The sequence below is a fragment of the Macaca fascicularis genome, chromosome 4 (assembly GCF_037993035.2).
Source record: "Macaca fascicularis isolate 582-1 chromosome 4, T2T-MFA8v1.1".
Lineage (NCBI taxonomy): Eukaryota > Metazoa > Chordata > Mammalia > Primates > Cercopithecidae > Macaca > Macaca fascicularis.
The window spans coordinates 138,910,238-138,927,953 of record NC_088378.1 but is presented as its reverse complement, the minus strand read 5'-3'; the positions used below and the strand labels follow the sequence as shown (position 1 = coordinate 138,927,953).

Below are 17,716 nucleotides of genomic sequence, written 5' to 3'. Positions count from 1 at the left end.
ATACAATGGCACAGGATCAATTAGGATAGATACAGTTCAATTAGAAATGGGGGGAGAACATAGGTAAAAAGGGAGAACACAGGTAACAGGGAAAAAGTAGGTAAAAAGAATTTCAACCTTTTTCAGTAGCGATTTTGGTGGTTTTAGTATGAGTGTTATTATCCTTAGACTGCTGTCTATGTTAACCCAGGAACAGCAAATAAATATGGACATTCCCTGCATCCTTGAAAACCAGAGTTCTTGGTGTAAAAGAAAGGATATGCAGATGTGATATAGAAAAGATTGTTTTTTTTTTGTTTGTTTTTTGTTTTTTGTTTTTTGTTTTTTGTTTTTGACGGAGTATTGCGCTTGTCACCAGGCTGGAGTGCAGTGGCACGATCTTGGCTCACTGTAACCTCCGCCTCCCAGGTTCAAGCGATTCTCCTGCCTCAGCCTCCCGAGTAGCTGGGACTACAGGCACCCACCACCACACCTCGATAATTTTTGTATTTTTAGTAGAGACGGGGTTTCACCGTGTTGCCCAGGATGTTCTTAATCTCTTGACCTCGTGATTTGCCTGCCTCGGTCTCCCAAAGTGCTGGGATTACAGGTATGAGCCACCATGCCCGGACGACTGATTTTTTAAAAATGTATACATGTATAAATGTTTTATTTCCATTGATCAGGCCAGACACAACGACCACTCCCATCTATTTAGACTCCCCCACTGCCCCTCTCCCTGCTTTCTCTCCATGTCCTGACCAAAAAATCACAGAATGCCTCTGTGACCCAGCTAACTGCAGGTTTTTCCCAGCAGGCTCGAACCCAAGCCAAGGCCTTGAACACGCCCAGGCACTGATAAAAGTATTTAGGTTGTTACTCTAAACACTGAAACTTTGTCCCAGCCCTGAGCCAGATTCCCTAAACCTTCATATAAACGCTAAACCCTGACCCCCTCACCGCAGACATACCTAGGCAGAACATCCCTTTTCTCTTGCTGTCTGCGAGGACTCCTAAAGCCCTCTGAAGGTAAATTCCCCGAATAAATGCTTTGGGCTGATCACCCTGGCATTTAGCGCTTCTTTCTGAGTCTTAACCCACACCATCTCAGGATGGTTTGAGGCACTTCCTTGTGGCAACTCCCTTGACGCCACTTTTGAGGTGACGCCAGCACAAAACACCCTAACGCTGGATTATAGTCTTAAATGTAATTTCTCACTAAACTAAACTAGGGATTTCTGGAAAAATGGCTGCCTCCAGGTCGGGGCAAGACATGAACAGGATGAACCAGAAACATCTTGTCATCCCAGATAACAAAGAAATTATCAAAAGAACTTTGTGTCAAAAGAATTCAGTTTCATTATTAGCCACTTGAAGAAGTTTTCACTCACCAAAAATACAGCAATAAGCTTTAACAAGCATAAAAATTGCAATAGAGTAAAACCTATCAAACATTTAAATCCTTCTGTTTATAATTATTTTAAGAATGAAAAGTAAAACCTGATTGGCCATCTATAGATTTTATTAGTAGTGGGAAACCAATTTGTTAATTTGAAAATTGGTAAATAAAAGGAGAGTCAAACACTGATCCTGCCTTTCCACTGTGCCACTGAGTAGCCCACTAGTAAATGAAGGGAACTGCCTCTTCGTAGCATTAATAAAGCATATAAATGAAGAAAAAATGACAGAATATCACCATTCAGCAATCCCCAATAAATTAACAGACTAAGCAATTAGTATCAATGGTTGATAACATCACAAAAAGAAACAGCTGGAAATTATGTGTCTCATGGTGAAAGGCCACAACACCGCGTACAGATTTTCCAAAGGAAAAGATCGAACCAGAGACTGATCCAGGCTTTGCATCCAGATGCCAATTTGCAGGAGGCCCAGAGGGCAGAGGACGTGTTACACCTCACCGTGTGTATGCAGCCAGCAAAGTCCAGAGTGTGGGAAACTCTACAGGTCAAATGGCTCGAGCTTTTCAACAGATTAATCATAAGGGGGGAAAAAGGTTGATGGGGGAGAAACCAGTGAAGTACAAGAGACGTAAAAGACAACTAAGCTGTGGCGTCCGGGAACACATCGCTGGGGGAATAGACTACAAAGACAAGAAAGAGGTCACAATAAAGTCAGCGTATGGTCACTTTTGAGGGGAGGGAGAGGCTATGATTGGCCTGACGTACACAGGGACTTCTGCTGGAGCTGGCAAAGTCCTGTTCCTGGACTTGATTACAGGGGTTTTCTTTCAATCATTCACTGAACTGTACATTTTTTGTATCTCCACTTTATTTGACAACAAAAAGGTTTTTAAAAACAGTGAAAAGGAAACAGTGACTACCTGAGCATTTGTCTTCTGAAGACTGTGGAGACTGCAGTTGGAAGACAGAGAGCTTTGGAGATCATGACTTATAGGAATACGGCTGGACCACAGAAAAGTAAATGATTTGTGGCTGGAAGGAGTAAGGTCTTAGGGGAGTTTCTGGACAGTGTCCTTGGCAATGGGGATTAATGATATACATGTAGAAGGGAGAAGGGCAGATGGGTGGGAGATGCATGATCTCAGAACACAGAGCTCCAGAATCAGTTTAGGCTCCTCCAAGGATCAGGGAAGAGGGTTATTCCCAGAACATTGACCTCATGGATGTCCTTTACCTCGCCCAGGGCCCAGACTACTCATCACTACTTCAGGCTCCGGGAAGAGAAGCTTCAGTGAGGACCTCAGCATGGCTGAGGGAGCAGAACAGCTCTTGAGACCTGGAGGAACAGTGATGAGGGTCTCAGCAGGCAGCCTCACCACTCCCCACAGCCGTTCCAGAGACTCAGGGGACAGTCCCGTCCAGACAGCACCAGCCTTACTCCTCCCTACCCCCATGGCATCTCCTTCTGGCCAAAGAACCGGGAGAATGATCTGCCACTCAAAGACAAGGGAAAAGAGATATTACCTCATCACCGGACATCTGTGTCCTCACATATCCTGGAAAGAAATCGAGAAAAGAATGGATTGCCCCAATTAGGACCCAATATGATTATCCTGAGGGAAGAACAAATGACTGGCAATGTCAGCACTCTTCCTGCTTATCCTCTGTTTCTAGCTTCCGAAAAAATTATCCCAGTGATCCGTGAGAGGTACAATCAGCTTTCCTTGCCTCAGATCATTGACGTTAGGGAAGGTGGGAGTGGGGAAGGTCTGGGACAGGCGGCAGGGCACTCCTCACAGGCTCATTACCTTTCTGAGCCCTAAGCTGGATGATGATTCCCATCAGAAGGAAGATTAGCCCAAGTAGGAAGGCTGCAATGCCACTCAGCATCTTTCTCCAAGAATATTCAGACTGAACTCCTATGGAAAACAGGTCTTAAATTAGTAAAAACATCCCAATATTTAAAGCATCTTCTTGAAATCCCAGAATCTGTACTAGACACCAAATCCAATGCTAGCTAGAGAAAAATAAATAAATTTTAAAATGGTTCTTTGAAACCAAAGTTGGCACCCATGGAGTTACCAGCCATCTGTTACTAATTCTTACAGCCCATAAGAATGCCTCTTGAATACTAAGACCAAAGAATTGGAGGACACGAGTTCATAGGGTTGGAAGCACATAATGAGGTGATTAGACCTCCTTGTTTCTTGGAAGATATGAGGATAGATAGCTACCATGTTTTCTCCCACCCTAACCCAAAGACTCCGGTTTCTGTGACTGTCTCAGATCAAGGGAAAGAATAATTCATGCTGTGACCAAGATAAATGCAGAAGTGACACAGGCTCTGTATTGAGTCAGTATAGTCCTGAGTCAGGCCCAGAGAGTACTAGAAACTAATTCTCACTCCACTCCACAGAAACGGGGCTCAGTAGGCTGGAGTGATGGACAAGGCAGGTGTAGACATCTCCAAGTTCAGGAGTCATTTCTAGCATCACCACAGTCTGAAAGGTCCAGTCTCCATTCCCGATAAGGCCAGTAGACATGACCCCAGCTCTCTCCTCCTGCCCATTCAGGAACCACCTGATCTTGATGTCCCCTGGATAGAAGCCCGTCACAGAGCAGTGCAGCAGATTATGCTGGTGCAGGAGTGCGGTCCTCTCTGGGTACACTGTCACCTCTGGTTGCACTAGGAAGGGAGAGAAAAATGAGACGCTGTGGAAGAAAACCGCCAAGCTGGGACAGGAGATTCTTTAGGGACCATCACTATGTCAATCTCTTTCCAGATCACCCAGGCGAACACAAAGTATGGGCAAGTCTCAGTCCCCAGGCTCAGTAACGGGGTATGTCAGTGTCTGCCAGGAGGATTTAGACTTCTGAGGTACTCCCACGATTACTGCTTCTCTTTGAGAGTACACTAGCCCTCGAAGTCCCTGAGAACTGAGAACCCTGGGGGTCTGAGACCAAGATCACAGTGGCTGACTTGTGAGGATAATGCATCACAGCTGGGGCCAGAACATCTATACAGACAACCATTTATCCTAAAGCAGAAAATTGCTTACAAGGAAGAAGAGCCGTGGCCAGGTTCACATGGGGGACATTCCTGAGCCCCGCCAGACCTCACCTTCCAGCTCACCTTTTCTCCCCACAGTGAAGGGTGCGCCCAGTCTGTAGTTGTGTCTACAGACCCCATCCACGGCCTCTCTGCTCCTCTCCAAGAGATCCAGCCGGCTGTTCCACTGCTCAGCATCTGGCTGCCCCAGCTTCGTCAATGCCACAAACATCCCCACATCACTGTCGAAACGTACATACTCCTCCAAGTTAAAGATGAATCTGACCACAAACTGCACCTTTTCTGTCCCGTTGGTGAAGTAACAGTCAGCCTTTGCCTGAATCACAAAATCTTCTGGAAAACCAAAACAGGGACCATGAACCAGCCCCCTCCTCTGGGAAAACCCATGCCTGGTAAGTTACGTCAGACCACATGGATCTAAGAGGAGGCCTTTGACCTCAGAATGCTCAAAAAGCACAGTGTCAAGTGAGAAAAGAAACAGAATGAGATTCAACACACAATGATATTTACTAAATTTTAAAATTACATAAAGGGAAATAATGCTACATATTTCTAAAGGCCACTCTCCTACTTAGAGACATACCAGACATGTTTAGAATGGATTCTCTAGGGAGGGGAGAGAATGAGAATAGAGGCAAGGGAAGAGAAGAGAGAGTCTTGTACTACTGCCAATAATTACAATGTGCTGTGAACTCACTGGGTAAAATTAAACCAATTCTATGCACTTAACAGCAACAACTGCAATAAAAAGAAATTCAAATGGGGTTAATAATGTAGGTAAGTCAGGAAGGACTTCCCGAAGAAACTGCATCTAAGTCAAGACTTGAAGGATAATTGCTATTAATATTGGGTTGTAAATTTACTTTCATTCCTAAGTTCAGAGGCCTCCTCCAACTCTGAACTGAGCCATAAGAATGACCTTCCTGGGTGAACCCCACTTATCCCTCACTCAGTACCTAATGTCAGATGAAGTTACAGCCTGCAGTTTCTCAGCATGTATGTTCTTCTCTATTTCCTCTAGTAGTCTAAACCAGAGGGGGAAATATGAATTTTTCATCATCATTTAAAATCTGTGCTGATTTTTTTTTTTTTCAGTTGTATTGTTTAATGGACATTATAGACTCAGGGCGGTTTCTCTTCTCTAAGAATGATGATGTCCCCCAGCCAGGTTTGTTCCTGTTTTGTATTTAATGAAACTAACATGCAAAGTGGATTCTGTTCTTAGCACATTACATCCTGTTTCTGCTCATTAATATGTGCTTTCATGGTCTCACATTGCTTCATGGTTGTATCGTCTGTCACCTGTGCTAGAAAAATAACAGTGACAAGTAACTTGTACCTGGTAGCCTGAGGACAAAGACAATGTATGCTATTCAACTTCTCTTACTTCTCAAAACTGTTTAGTACAATTCTGAACATATAATAGCGGCTTAATAAATGACAGAAGGAGCAACCTTTGTTTCCAGTTTCATTTGTCCACATATACCCCAACTGAGGTTTCTTTCCGTGTCCTGACCGAAAAATCACAGAATGCCTCGAACCCTGGCCAAGGCCTTGAACATGCTTGAACCCTGGCCAAGGCCTTGAACACGCCCAGTCTCTGACTGAGGTTGATATACACAATAAGGACCCTAAAAAAAACACAATGTTTCCCTCTTTCTGCCTCCCTACCCCTCTTTAATAGGTGGCTGTGGTATATGAAGTCCATCCCATGCAAAGAGGGAAGAAGTACTTTTCGGCCAAAGGGCAGAACACTGCTCTTTGAAACCAAAAGCCACTTTCAGTCTGATCTGTGGCCTGGACTTATAAGGAAAGGCATCACTCCCCCATGCCAACTCTTGCATAAGCACTGGAAAAAAATAATTGCTCTGTTCTTACCTGGAGAGTCTGTGCCTTGAGTCATGGAGGAATCCAGTCTGGTCAGATTCACTAGCAGAGCCACCACCCAGGGGACCCACCCAGAACCCATTCTGGAGAAAGCAAAAAAATGAGATAGTAAAATCGTCAGCCTCTTCAGAATGGTTTCAAAAAGTACTCATTAAGAGTATAAATAGGTGTTTTTCTGGCTTCCCCAGGATTGGAAACTCCTCGGATTGACAACCAATCAAGATAGAAGAGTTTTGCATCATCAGGTACTGGGTAGGATACTTTCACAAAGTTGTGTCACTCAACCACTGTTTGCCTGCAGAATCACTGATAGTAATTTAGGTATATTAAAAATGGGCTGGGAGAAGAAGTAAAAATATATATTCGACACATTATGGGGCCGTAGAAGAACTAAGCAGACTGTTTATTATGTATTCTTCTATTCCCTGGCCTGTTCTGACCAATAGGCCTCCCTCCCTATGGGGTGTTGACATTGCCAACAGGCAGTGTATAAATTAAGAAGGAATTAAGAGTATGTAAATTAAGAATTCTGAAGCATATGCCTCAAGAGGATTTAGTAAAGGGATTATCAGAGAAGAAATAGAAGACATAGAGAACATTTGGAGAGTACGGTTTCTTATAAGCTAAAAGGACCACAAAAAAATTAAATAAATAAATAAATAAAACCACGGAAAGAGAATTCCCAAATAATAAAATTCTGCAAAAAGGCTCACCAGGATACAATATAAGAGAGCATTAATGTGTTTTATGATTAGTAGGGCACCAATAACCTTCAAGAGGACAGCAGAGTGTTAAAGGTAGAAGCCATATTTCAAAAGACTGGATTGGAAACAAGAAAACAAAGGGAGAAGGTTAAAAGAGTCTTTCAAGAATTTTGAAAGTGAAAACAAAGAAAAATGGGATACACTTGAGAAAAAACAACACCAAGAAAAAATACTTTTCTTGGGTTTTTTAAATTGACACATAATAATTGTACATATTTATGGGACACAGCATGATGTTTCAGCACACATATACATTGTGTAGTGATTAAATCAAGGTAATTAGTATGTGATATATACATGATGAAATACTATTCAGCCATAAAAAAGCATGAAATCCTGTCATTTGCAAAAACATGGGTGAACCTGGAGGGCCCTATGTTAAGTGAAATAAACCAAGAACAGAAGGACAATATTATGTGATTTCACTCTTATGTGGAATCTAAAAAAGTTGACCTCATCGAAGTAAAGAGTACATTAGTAGTTACCAGAGGCTGGGGAGTCAGGGGTAGAAATGGGTAGAGGTTGGTAACGAGTACAAAGTTACAGTTAGACAGAAGGAATGAGTTCTGGTGTTCTGCAAAAAGAAACTTTTAAGACAGGAGAGATCTTAACAAGGTTCCAAGTGAAGTGGAAGGCATCTGTAGAAAAGAGGAACTGAAGATAAAAAAGAAAAGAAAGGGACAATTTTCTCCAAAATGCTGTGGTCTGAATGTCACTCAAAATTCATGTGTTGCAACTTAATCACCAATGTGATAGTATCAAAAGGTGGGCCCTTTAGGAGGTGATTAAGTCATGAATGCAGAGGCCTCCTGAATGGGATTAGAGACTTAAAAAGGGCTAGAGACAGCAGCGATGATGGCTCATGCCCATAATCTCAGCACTTTGGGAGGCTGAGGAGGAAGATTGCTTGAGACCAGGAGTTAGAGACCAACCAGGAAAACATAGTGAGACCCCCGTATCTAAATAAAATTTAAAAATATTAAAGAAAAAAATATGGTGGCATGCACCTGTGGTCTTAGCTACTTTGGAGGCTGAGGTAGGAGGACTGCTTGAGCCCAAAAGTTCAAAGTTGCAGTGAGCCATGAATGCACCACTGCACTCCAGCATAGGTAACAGAGCAAGGTCCTGTCTTAATCAATCAATCAGTCAATCAATAAAAATAGAAGGGCTGGAGGGAATACCTTGGCACTTTTGCCCTTCTGCCTTCTCCCTTGTGAGGACTGTTACATTGGAATGATTTGACTGAAGTGTTTAGTTAAGTATTCTTTCAGTAAAACCTAGACAGTAAAACACTATCTTTAAGCAAATGAAACTAAAAGTGCAAATTGTAATTCACCATCTATGTTATTATTATTTAAAGGGCAATGTTTACTCATCATTTCACATCATCTTTCAGCATGAAATGTGGCCCTGATTTGCCTATACTGTGCACATTAAGAATGAACCCAGGATATCATGGTAACCACAAGTTCACTGCAGTGACTTTTTTTTTTTCCAAGTCAATGGCCAAGGCATCAAATCCTCCAGAGCTATGACCTTGAACTTCTAACTTCCAGAACTGTGAGAAATAAATTTCTGTTCTTCATAAATTACCCTGTCTCATGTATCTTGTTACAGTAGCACAAATGGACTAAGATAGCGAGCATAAGGCTTGGGGGAAGAAAGGTGCACTTCTTCAGATAAAAGAACAAAGACAGGATGATTAGCAGGGGAGAGAGGGGAATGAGGGAGTTCCATTTAGATGGTTGTGATGGACTCAGCTGAGAAAAGATAAGATCTGTCAAAAAGGAGTTGAAAGAAAATATATTTGATAACTAAGAAGAGCAAGAAGTGGTTTGTAAGTGAGTTTTTAAAGTTAATTAAGCAGGATTCAGAAAAGAGAGGTGAAATACAATTGTGCAAACTTTTACTGTTCTATGACCCTTAGTAAACATGGCCTTGGTTAGAGGCCTGGATCAGACCAATCAGAAAAATAATTTCTTCCCCATGGGAGATTATAACAGATAAAGAAAAAGAGAGAAGACGTGGAAGACATCGCTAATGTTCATCCTCTAATTTCTAGGCCCATGGAAAACAAGAAACTAGACTTCCTACTCTCCTGGAGCTGTGCGACTTGTTCTCACCAATGGAAAGTGAACAAAAGGTTCCTGGTCAAAGAATTTAACTCCCCGCACATGACTCTTCTCCTCTTCCCCTACCAAGTCAACCAAGACAGCCTTGTGTTGAGATGGCACAATCCCAGTAGAAAAGCAGTCTAATTAGCTGAGTCACCAGGAAGAGCAGCTGCCCCAGGGAATCACTCACACCTACAACACACTCTATGAATGAGAAACAACTGTTCTTTAATGAAAGCCCTGGAGGTTGTTGGTTACCATAGCCTGGCCTGTCTTGACTTAACCACTACAGGACAGGAGCTAGGAGGCTGACACCTCTCTCTCCACATCTCTCATGTAAATGTGATGATTCATGAAGTGGAAGACTGGCCACAGGCTTACTGGTAGACCCCAAGTACAAGGCATTTGACCCTGGTTGTGAGTACTTCTCCAGGTGCATGGCTGTGGAGCTCACACTGGTGAGGGCTTGTGTGGAGCTGAGGATAAGGAGGCATCAGAGGGTGGTCAAGCCACTGGCTCTAACTTCTTCCCTTTTTCCTGCCCACACCTACCTTAGTCTTTCCCAAATGTTTTATTGCATTTGGAAATGGAGACAGACACCCAACTTAGGCTAAGTGAATGAGGACATGGCATGGAGATGATCAGATGCAGTAACAGCATGAGCGGGTGGAAGAGGTGTGTGTCCCCTTCTTTGTAGACAGCACCGTGGCTGGGCTTCTGCAGCTTCCCTCAGAGCTGAAGGAAGGGCCATGTGGAGAGGAGAGGAAGGGCCTAGACAATATGGATCAAATGGGGGCCTGTATTTAGATGTAGAGGAGATGGGGGTTGATAGATGGCAAGGGGTGGGGAGAACATGGAGGATATGGCGCTGGACCAGAAAGTTAGGAGGGCTGCTCTTTCTTCTGTGTAAATGTGTCTAAGTCTCACAAACTCTAAAATCTGATCTGCCTACATAATAATAATAACTAACATTTGTCAATTGCTTATTATGAGTTTATTTTCTAAGTACTATATAAATGTGTGCTTGTGTGTGTGTGAAAGAAAGAGAGAGAAAGAAAGAGAGAATTATCACAAAACCCTTTGCAATAGATACTATCATGATCTCCCTTTTACAGATGAAGTAAGTATGGAATGAACCACAGGTCACATAACTAGTAAGTCCCTAGGCTGCACTTTTTCCATCACACTGTATTTCTTGGGAACCCAGGGAAATTTTATTCCTACACCTTTAGCATTCCGGTAATGATAAGGCACACAAAAAGGCAAAATAACCAAGAAATTTCATCATAGCTATTCGGTGTTAGGACAGATCTCTGTCAGGAAATCATATCCTACCTAACAAAGGGAAATCAGTGGTCTCACATCACAAGCAAGGAATGGCATAGAGCCTGGCGATGGGAACTAAGAAGAGAAAGCAATAAGCTTCAGTAAGCAAGCTATGGATCTCCTTCGTCAATGGCCTCTGGTACATCCTAAGTAAACTGAAGCATCATATTCACCCCATTAGAAATGTTTTTGGGTCATTTTCTGTGCTTAGTGTCAGTGTCTACAATAGAAGGGCCTGGGCTTATCAGAGACACTGCTCAGTTCCGGGGAGACAAGAGGAAAAAGATGTGGCTTGCTTCCTTTCTCCCATATTTATGTTTTTGTCTTCTACCTGAATGAACCTGAAAAATAGGGCAGGATGTTTTGATCTTTTTCTTCCTGTCTGACCTCAGCCAGCAGCCCTCCCTAAATAGCTACAGGCTCCTCTGTGATTTTTCACTCAAGTTCATGTTTTGCTTCTCTCTTTTCTTTCCTTCCTCATTCTCTGAGAAGTGAGAGAATTTGGGTGTATGGGTGGTTGTTTTTTTAGGGTGGTATTTATTCTCCCTACTGCCTGACACAAATATCCCTTCAACTGCTGTTTTGGTGACTTTAACATGGAAGCAAAATGTACATCTCAATTCATTTTCTTCCTTCTACTTCCTCCTAACATGCCAACATAATCCACTATGCCCTGGAGGAGTTATGGAAAATATTCTGAGTTGCTAGATAGAAAATTAAATCGTATTTTTAGAGAACACTATTGTTGAGCTACAGTTTAATTGAAGGAATTGTACTAGGCTAAGAATTTTGCCAGCTCAAAATACTGGTTTAATTCTTTCTCAGTGGTGACTGACAGCTCAAACTAGCAAGAGGTGTAACATGAGGGGAAGGGGGTGGGAAAGAAGGAAAGGATGTGAGAAACAAAATAAATAGCTAGAATTTGGGGTGTCCAAAGCAAACTCATGATCCCACCTAGTGAGAATCCATTTGGAAACTGAGGAACCAAAGACTTTGGGCTCCAATCTGCAGTCACTTCTTTGATATACCTTTGGGATGGGTGGACTCACCCAAAGTATTGTTTTATATGTACTATTTGCCTCAATTTCTCTATGATGGTTTTGTCCATCACCTCATCCTGAAAAAAATAAATGTTGGTGATGCTTTGTTCCACATATTCATTCATTTGCACTCATCATTCCTAGGAAATATCCATTGAAATTCAAAATATCATGAACTTACAAAAGGTTTTCTAGAAAGAAAAAAAACAACCTTGATCTTGATGGGTGTTTTTTAATCTGTGCTAGAATCTGTTTGCAATGTTTTATTTAGGATTTCTGTGTCAATACAATAAGTAAATTCATCTACAATTTTTATTTTTGAGCATTGTCTTAGTTTAACATCAATATTATACTTGCTTCATTAAAAATGTTTCTTCTATGCCACTGAGCCATTTAATTTTTATTTGTTTGTTTGTTTGTTTGTTTTAGAGACAGGGCTTCACTTTGTTGCCCTGGCTAGAGTGCAGTGGCACGATCATAGCTCACTGCAGCCTTGAACTCCTGGGCCCAAGCGATCCTCCTGCCTCAGCCAAGTAGCTGGAACCACAGGCACAAGCCACCACATCTGCCTAATTTTTGTATTTTTTGTAGAGACGGGTTTTCGCTGTTGCCCACATTGGTCTCGAACTCCTGGGTTCAAGCAATCCAACTGCTTCGGCCTCCCAAAGTGTTGGGATTATAGGTGTGAGCCACTGCGCCCGGCCTCTATTTTCAATTGTAAAAGTTCAATATAGATGTAGCATATCTATTTTTTTATTGATAGTAATATCTTCTATCTTCTGTGTTCATACTTTTTTTTTTTTTTAAATGGACTCTCACTCTGTTGCCCAGGCTGGAGTGTGGTGGCGTGATCTTGGCTCACTGCAACCTTTGCTTCCCCGGTTCAAGCGATTCTCCTGCCTCAGCCCCCCGAGTAGCTGGGATTACAGGCGCCCACCACCACACCCGGCTAATTTTTGTATTTTTGGTAGAGACAGGGTTTCACCGTGTTGGCCAGGCTGGTCTTGAACTCCTGACCTGAGGTGATCCGCCCACCTTGGCCTACCAAAGTGCTGAGATTACAGGCATGAACCACCACACCTGGCCTATTTTTTTGTCCACTTAACTGGTCTAGTCCAGGGAAAGGGAATTAAAGTGTTCTATTGATAGTACATTTCTGAATATTTTCCTTGTATCTACCTTAACTTCTGCTTTATAAGAGCTATCTATTTGGTATTTAGAACCTAAATATACATCTTATATAGTCATATGAATTTTATACTTTACATTATAAAGTGCCCTTCCTGTCACACTCAATTTTTTTTTGTTGTTGTTGTTGTTTGTTTTTTGTTTTTTTATGTGTGTACGTGTGTGTGAGGAGTGTCTGAATTTCATCTTGTTTGATAAGACGAATGTGACCTCTGCTTCCTTTTTGTTTGCATTCTCTTGTTATGCCTTTGCCCATCATCTTATTTGTTGAAAGTAATGAATGCATCTTTCTGAGTGGCTTTATGTTAGGTATGTTAGGTGTCTTTTGCATATTGCAAATAATACAGTTTTTATCTTAATCTAATTTAAAAATATTTTCATTTATAAAGTTCAGTTAAGAAGCCCATTTATAATTATTCTTATGGCAAATAGATTCAATCTAATTTGGAGATATTAACTTCAGTTAAATATAATGTTTACATGAGTATTTATTTTTGAAAACCTTTCACTATGTCTTTATTGTGCATTTTTTAAATTTTAGCTTTTCAGATATTAAGGAAGGTGTATATTTCAAGGTTACTTTGATAAGTTTATTTGTATATAATACACTTAGTTCTCTCTTTCTTTAGACAATTCCTGTTAGTCTTCCATAATGAACAATCATAAAACTAGCTCATATCCTCTCCCTTCCTCTTTCTTTGTGTGTGTGTATGTGTGTCTACCTTTGTACTCTTAAATATGTAAATACGTGCACTTGATTTATTAGTTTTAAAGAATATATTTTGACTTCTAGATGTTACAGACAAGAACATCGACAAGCTTATTTGATATCCTTATTCCTTTTTCCACTTACTCTCTAATCATTGAGACATGTGTTTCAATTTGTCAATTAATTTCTTCTTATAATTCTCCTATATTTCTTACATGTTTTGTAGTTTTATTGCTAGGTGCAGACTGATTCAGTTTTAGTATAATGTTCTGGTGACTTCACTATCATTATGTAATGGCTGTCTTTGTTTTTACTAATGCCTTTGGTATAAGACTATACTTTCAGATATGTCTGTAACTACATAAGCTGTCTTTCTGTCTCCTGTTAGTGTTTGCTTTGTGTATCTTTTATCTGGTTTTGATTTAACATTTTCATGTTTTTAGGTTTTTTGTGATCTTATAAAGGGCATGTAACTGGATTTTGCGATATTGTTTATCTAATCTGAGAACTTTCCTTTAACCCACATATTTAAGCTATTTATACTTGTGATCACTGTGCTATTTACATTCGTTTCTGTTACAATATATTGTGCTTTGTATTTGCTATGTCTTACTGTGCTTCTTTTGTTTTCCTTGCATCACTTATATTAAATCAATTAACTTTTTATTTAAAGTCTTCTTTAATTTTCCCTTACTGATTTAGGAGTTTTAAATTCTAGTTATATTAGTTAAAAGTCAGTCTTACATTTATAACATGCTTATCAAATGTGGCAGCATCTGAAGGTAATCAATATCTCTATGCTCCTTTCAAACAAGATGAAGACTTTAGGTGCTTTAACTTTGTCTGCCTCATTCTCATGTCATTTGTGGTTGCTCTGCCTTATTTTTAAATTTAACAGTCATTTTTATTACTGATTTTTATCATTACAGTCATATTTCATTTCTCATTCTGATTTTCCAATATTTTAGACAGATTTCTTATTGTTGTTTATATGTGTGTTTCTTTTTCTTATCTTTGCTCCCTTATCCTTCTGGGTTTAGTATCTCTGTTACTTACATGATAATATTAAAAAGCAAATGATAACTAAAATACAATGCTGTTTTCACCCAGAAGATTGTAAAACTTTAAAAAATTAACATTCTCTGTTGGTTAAAAAAAAAAATAGGTTGCACGCCCAAGATGGACGAATAAGAGCAGCTCCAACCTCCAGCTCCCAGTGTGAGTGACACAGAAGGCCAGTGATTTCTGCATTTTCAACTGAGGTACCAGGTTCATCTCACTGGGGCATGTCGGACAGGTGGCGCTGGTCTGCGGGTGCAGCCTGACCAGCAAGAGCTGAAGCAGGGTGAGGCATTGCCTAATGTGGGAAGTGCAAGGGGGAAGGGAATTCCTTTTCCTAGCCAAAGGAAATTGAGACACACAACACCTGGAAAATCAGGTAACTCCCAGCCTAATACTGTGCTTTACCAAGGATCTTAGCAAACGGCACACCAGGATTATATCCCACACCTGGCCCAGAGGGTTCCACGCCCACGAAGCCTCCCTCCTTGCTAGCACAACAGTCTGAGATCTAACTGCAAGGCAGCAGCGAGGCTGGGGGAGGGGCACCTGCCATTGCTGAGGCTTAAGTAGGTAAACAAAGCTTGAATAGGGTAGAGCCCACCACAGCTCAAGGAGGCCTGCCTGCCTCTGTAGACTCCACCTCTGGGGACAGGGCATAGTTAACCAAAAGCAGCAGAAACCTCAGCAGAGGTAAATGCCCCTGTCTGACAGCTTTGAAGAGAGCAGTGGATCTCCCAACACGGAGGTTGAGATCTAAGAACGGACATATTGTCTGCTCAAGTGGGTCCCTGACCCCTGAGTAGCCTAACTGAGAGACATCCACCACTAGGTGCAGACCAACACCTCACACCTCACATGGCGGGGTACAACCCTGAGAGGAAGCTTCCAGAGCAAGAAGCAGACAGCAACACTCGCTGTTCAGCAATATTCTATCTTCTGCAGCCTCTGCTGCTGATATCCAGGCAAACAGGGTCTGGAGTGGACCTCAAGCAAACTCCAGCAGACCTACAGCTGAGGGTCCTGACTGTTAGAAGGAAAACTAACAAACAGAAAGGACACACACACCAAAACCCCATCAGTACATCACCATCATCAAAGACGAAAGGCAGATAAAATCACAAAGATGGGGAAAAAGCAGGGCAGAAAAGCTGGAAATTCAAAAAATCAGAGCACATCTCCCCGTCCAGTGGAACACAGCTCATCGCCTGCAACGGAACAAAGCTGGACGGAGAATGACTTTGATGAGTTGAGAGAAGAAGGCTTCAGTCGATCAAACTTCTCAGAGCTAAAGGAGGAACTACGTAACCAACACAAAGAAACTAAAAACCTTGAAAAAAGAATGGATGAATGGATAACTAGAATAATCAATGCAGAGAAGACCTTAAAAGAACTCATAGAGATGAAAACCATAACACGAGCACTACATGACAAATGCACAAGCTTCAGTAACTGACTCGATCAACTGGAAGAAAGAATATCAGTGACTGAAGATCAAATGAATGAAATGAAGTGAGAAGAGAAGTGTAGAGAAAAAAGAGTAAAAAGAAAGAACAAAGCCTCCAAGAAATACGGGATTATGTGAAAAGACCAAATCTATGTCCGATTGGTATGCCTGAAAGTGACAGGGAAAATGGAACCAAGTTGGAAAACACTCTGCAGGATATCATCCAGGAGAACTTCCCCAACCTACTAAGGCAGGCCAACATTCAAATTCAGGAAATACAGAGAATGCCACAAAGATACTCCTCGAGAAGAGCAACTTCAAGACACATAATTGTCAGATTCACCAAAGTTGAAATGAAGGAAAAAATGTTAAGGATGGCCAGAGAGAAAGGTCGGGTTACACACAAAGGGAAGCCCATCAGACTAACAGCAGATCTCTTGGCAGAAACTCTCCAAGCCAGAAGAGAGTGGGGGCCAGTATTCAACATTCTTAAAGAAAAGAATTTTCAACCCAGAATTTCATGTCCAGCCAAATTAAGTTTCATAAGTGCAACAGAAATAAAATCCTTTATAGACAAGCAAATGCTTAGAGATTTTGTCACCACCAGGCCTGCTCTACAAGAGATCCTGAAAGAAGCACTAAACATGGAAAGGAACAACAGGTACCAGCCATTGCAAAAACATGTCAAAATGTAAAGTCTATCAATGCTAGGAAGAAACTGCATCACCTAGCGAGCAAAATAACCAGCTAATATCATAATGACAGGATCAAGTTCACACATAACAATATTAACCTTAAATGTAAATGGACTAAATGGTCCAATTAAAAGACACAGACTGGCAAATTGGATAAAGAGTCAAGACCCAACAGTTTGCTGTATTCAGGAGACCAATCTCACATGCAGAGACACACATAGGCCCAAAATAAAGGGATGGAGGATGATCTACCAAGCAAATGGAAAACAAAAAAAAAAGCAGGGGTTGCAATCCTAGTCTCTGATAAAACAGACTTTAAACCATCAAAGATCAAAAGAGACATAATGGTAAAGGGATCAATTCATTAGGAAGAGCTAACTATCCTAAATATATATGCACCCAATACAGGAGCACCCAGATTCATAAAGCAAGTCCTTAGAGACTTACAAAGAGACTTAGACTCCTATACAATAATAATGGGAGACTTTAACACCCCACTATCAACATTAGACAGATCAACGAGAAAGAAAGTTAACAAGGATATCCAGGAATTGAACTCAACTCTGCACCAAGCAGACCTAATAGACATCTACAGAACTCTCCACCCCAAATCAACAGAATATACATTCTTCTCAGCACCACATCACACTTATTCCAAAATTGATAACATAGCTGGAAGTAAAGCACACCTCAGCAAATGTAAAAAAAAACAGAAATTATAACAAACTGTCTCTCAGACCAAAGTGCAATCAAACTAGAACTCAGGACTAAGAAAATCAATCAAAACCACTCAACTACATGGAAACTGAGCAACCTGCTCCTGAATGACTACTGGGTACATAACGAAATGAAGGCAGAAATAAAGATGTTCTTTGAAACCAATGAGAACAAAGATACAACATACCAGAATCTCTGGAACACATTTAAAGCAGTGTGTAGAGGGAAATTTATAGCACTAAATGCCCACAAGAGAAAGCAGGAAAGATCTAAAATTGACACCCTAACATCACTATTAAA

General features: G+C 41.1%; 1 protein-coding gene across 2 annotated transcripts; it reads right to left on the bottom strand.

The window, feature by feature from the left end:
- Positions 1-565: 565 nt before the first annotated feature.
- LOC102145413 (HLA class II histocompatibility antigen, DO beta chain) lies at positions 566-6,490 on the bottom strand. 2 transcript variants are annotated; one of them, NM_001419454.1, is given in 6 exon segments: positions 566-2,736; positions 2,925-2,956; positions 3,209-3,319; positions 3,805-4,086; positions 4,534-4,803; positions 6,349-6,490. In NM_001419454.1, coding segments are annotated over 6 exon segments (822 nt in total). In that variant the 5' UTR covers positions 6,440-6,490; the 3' UTR covers positions 566-2,700.
- Positions 6,491-17,716: the final 11,226 nt, after the last annotated feature.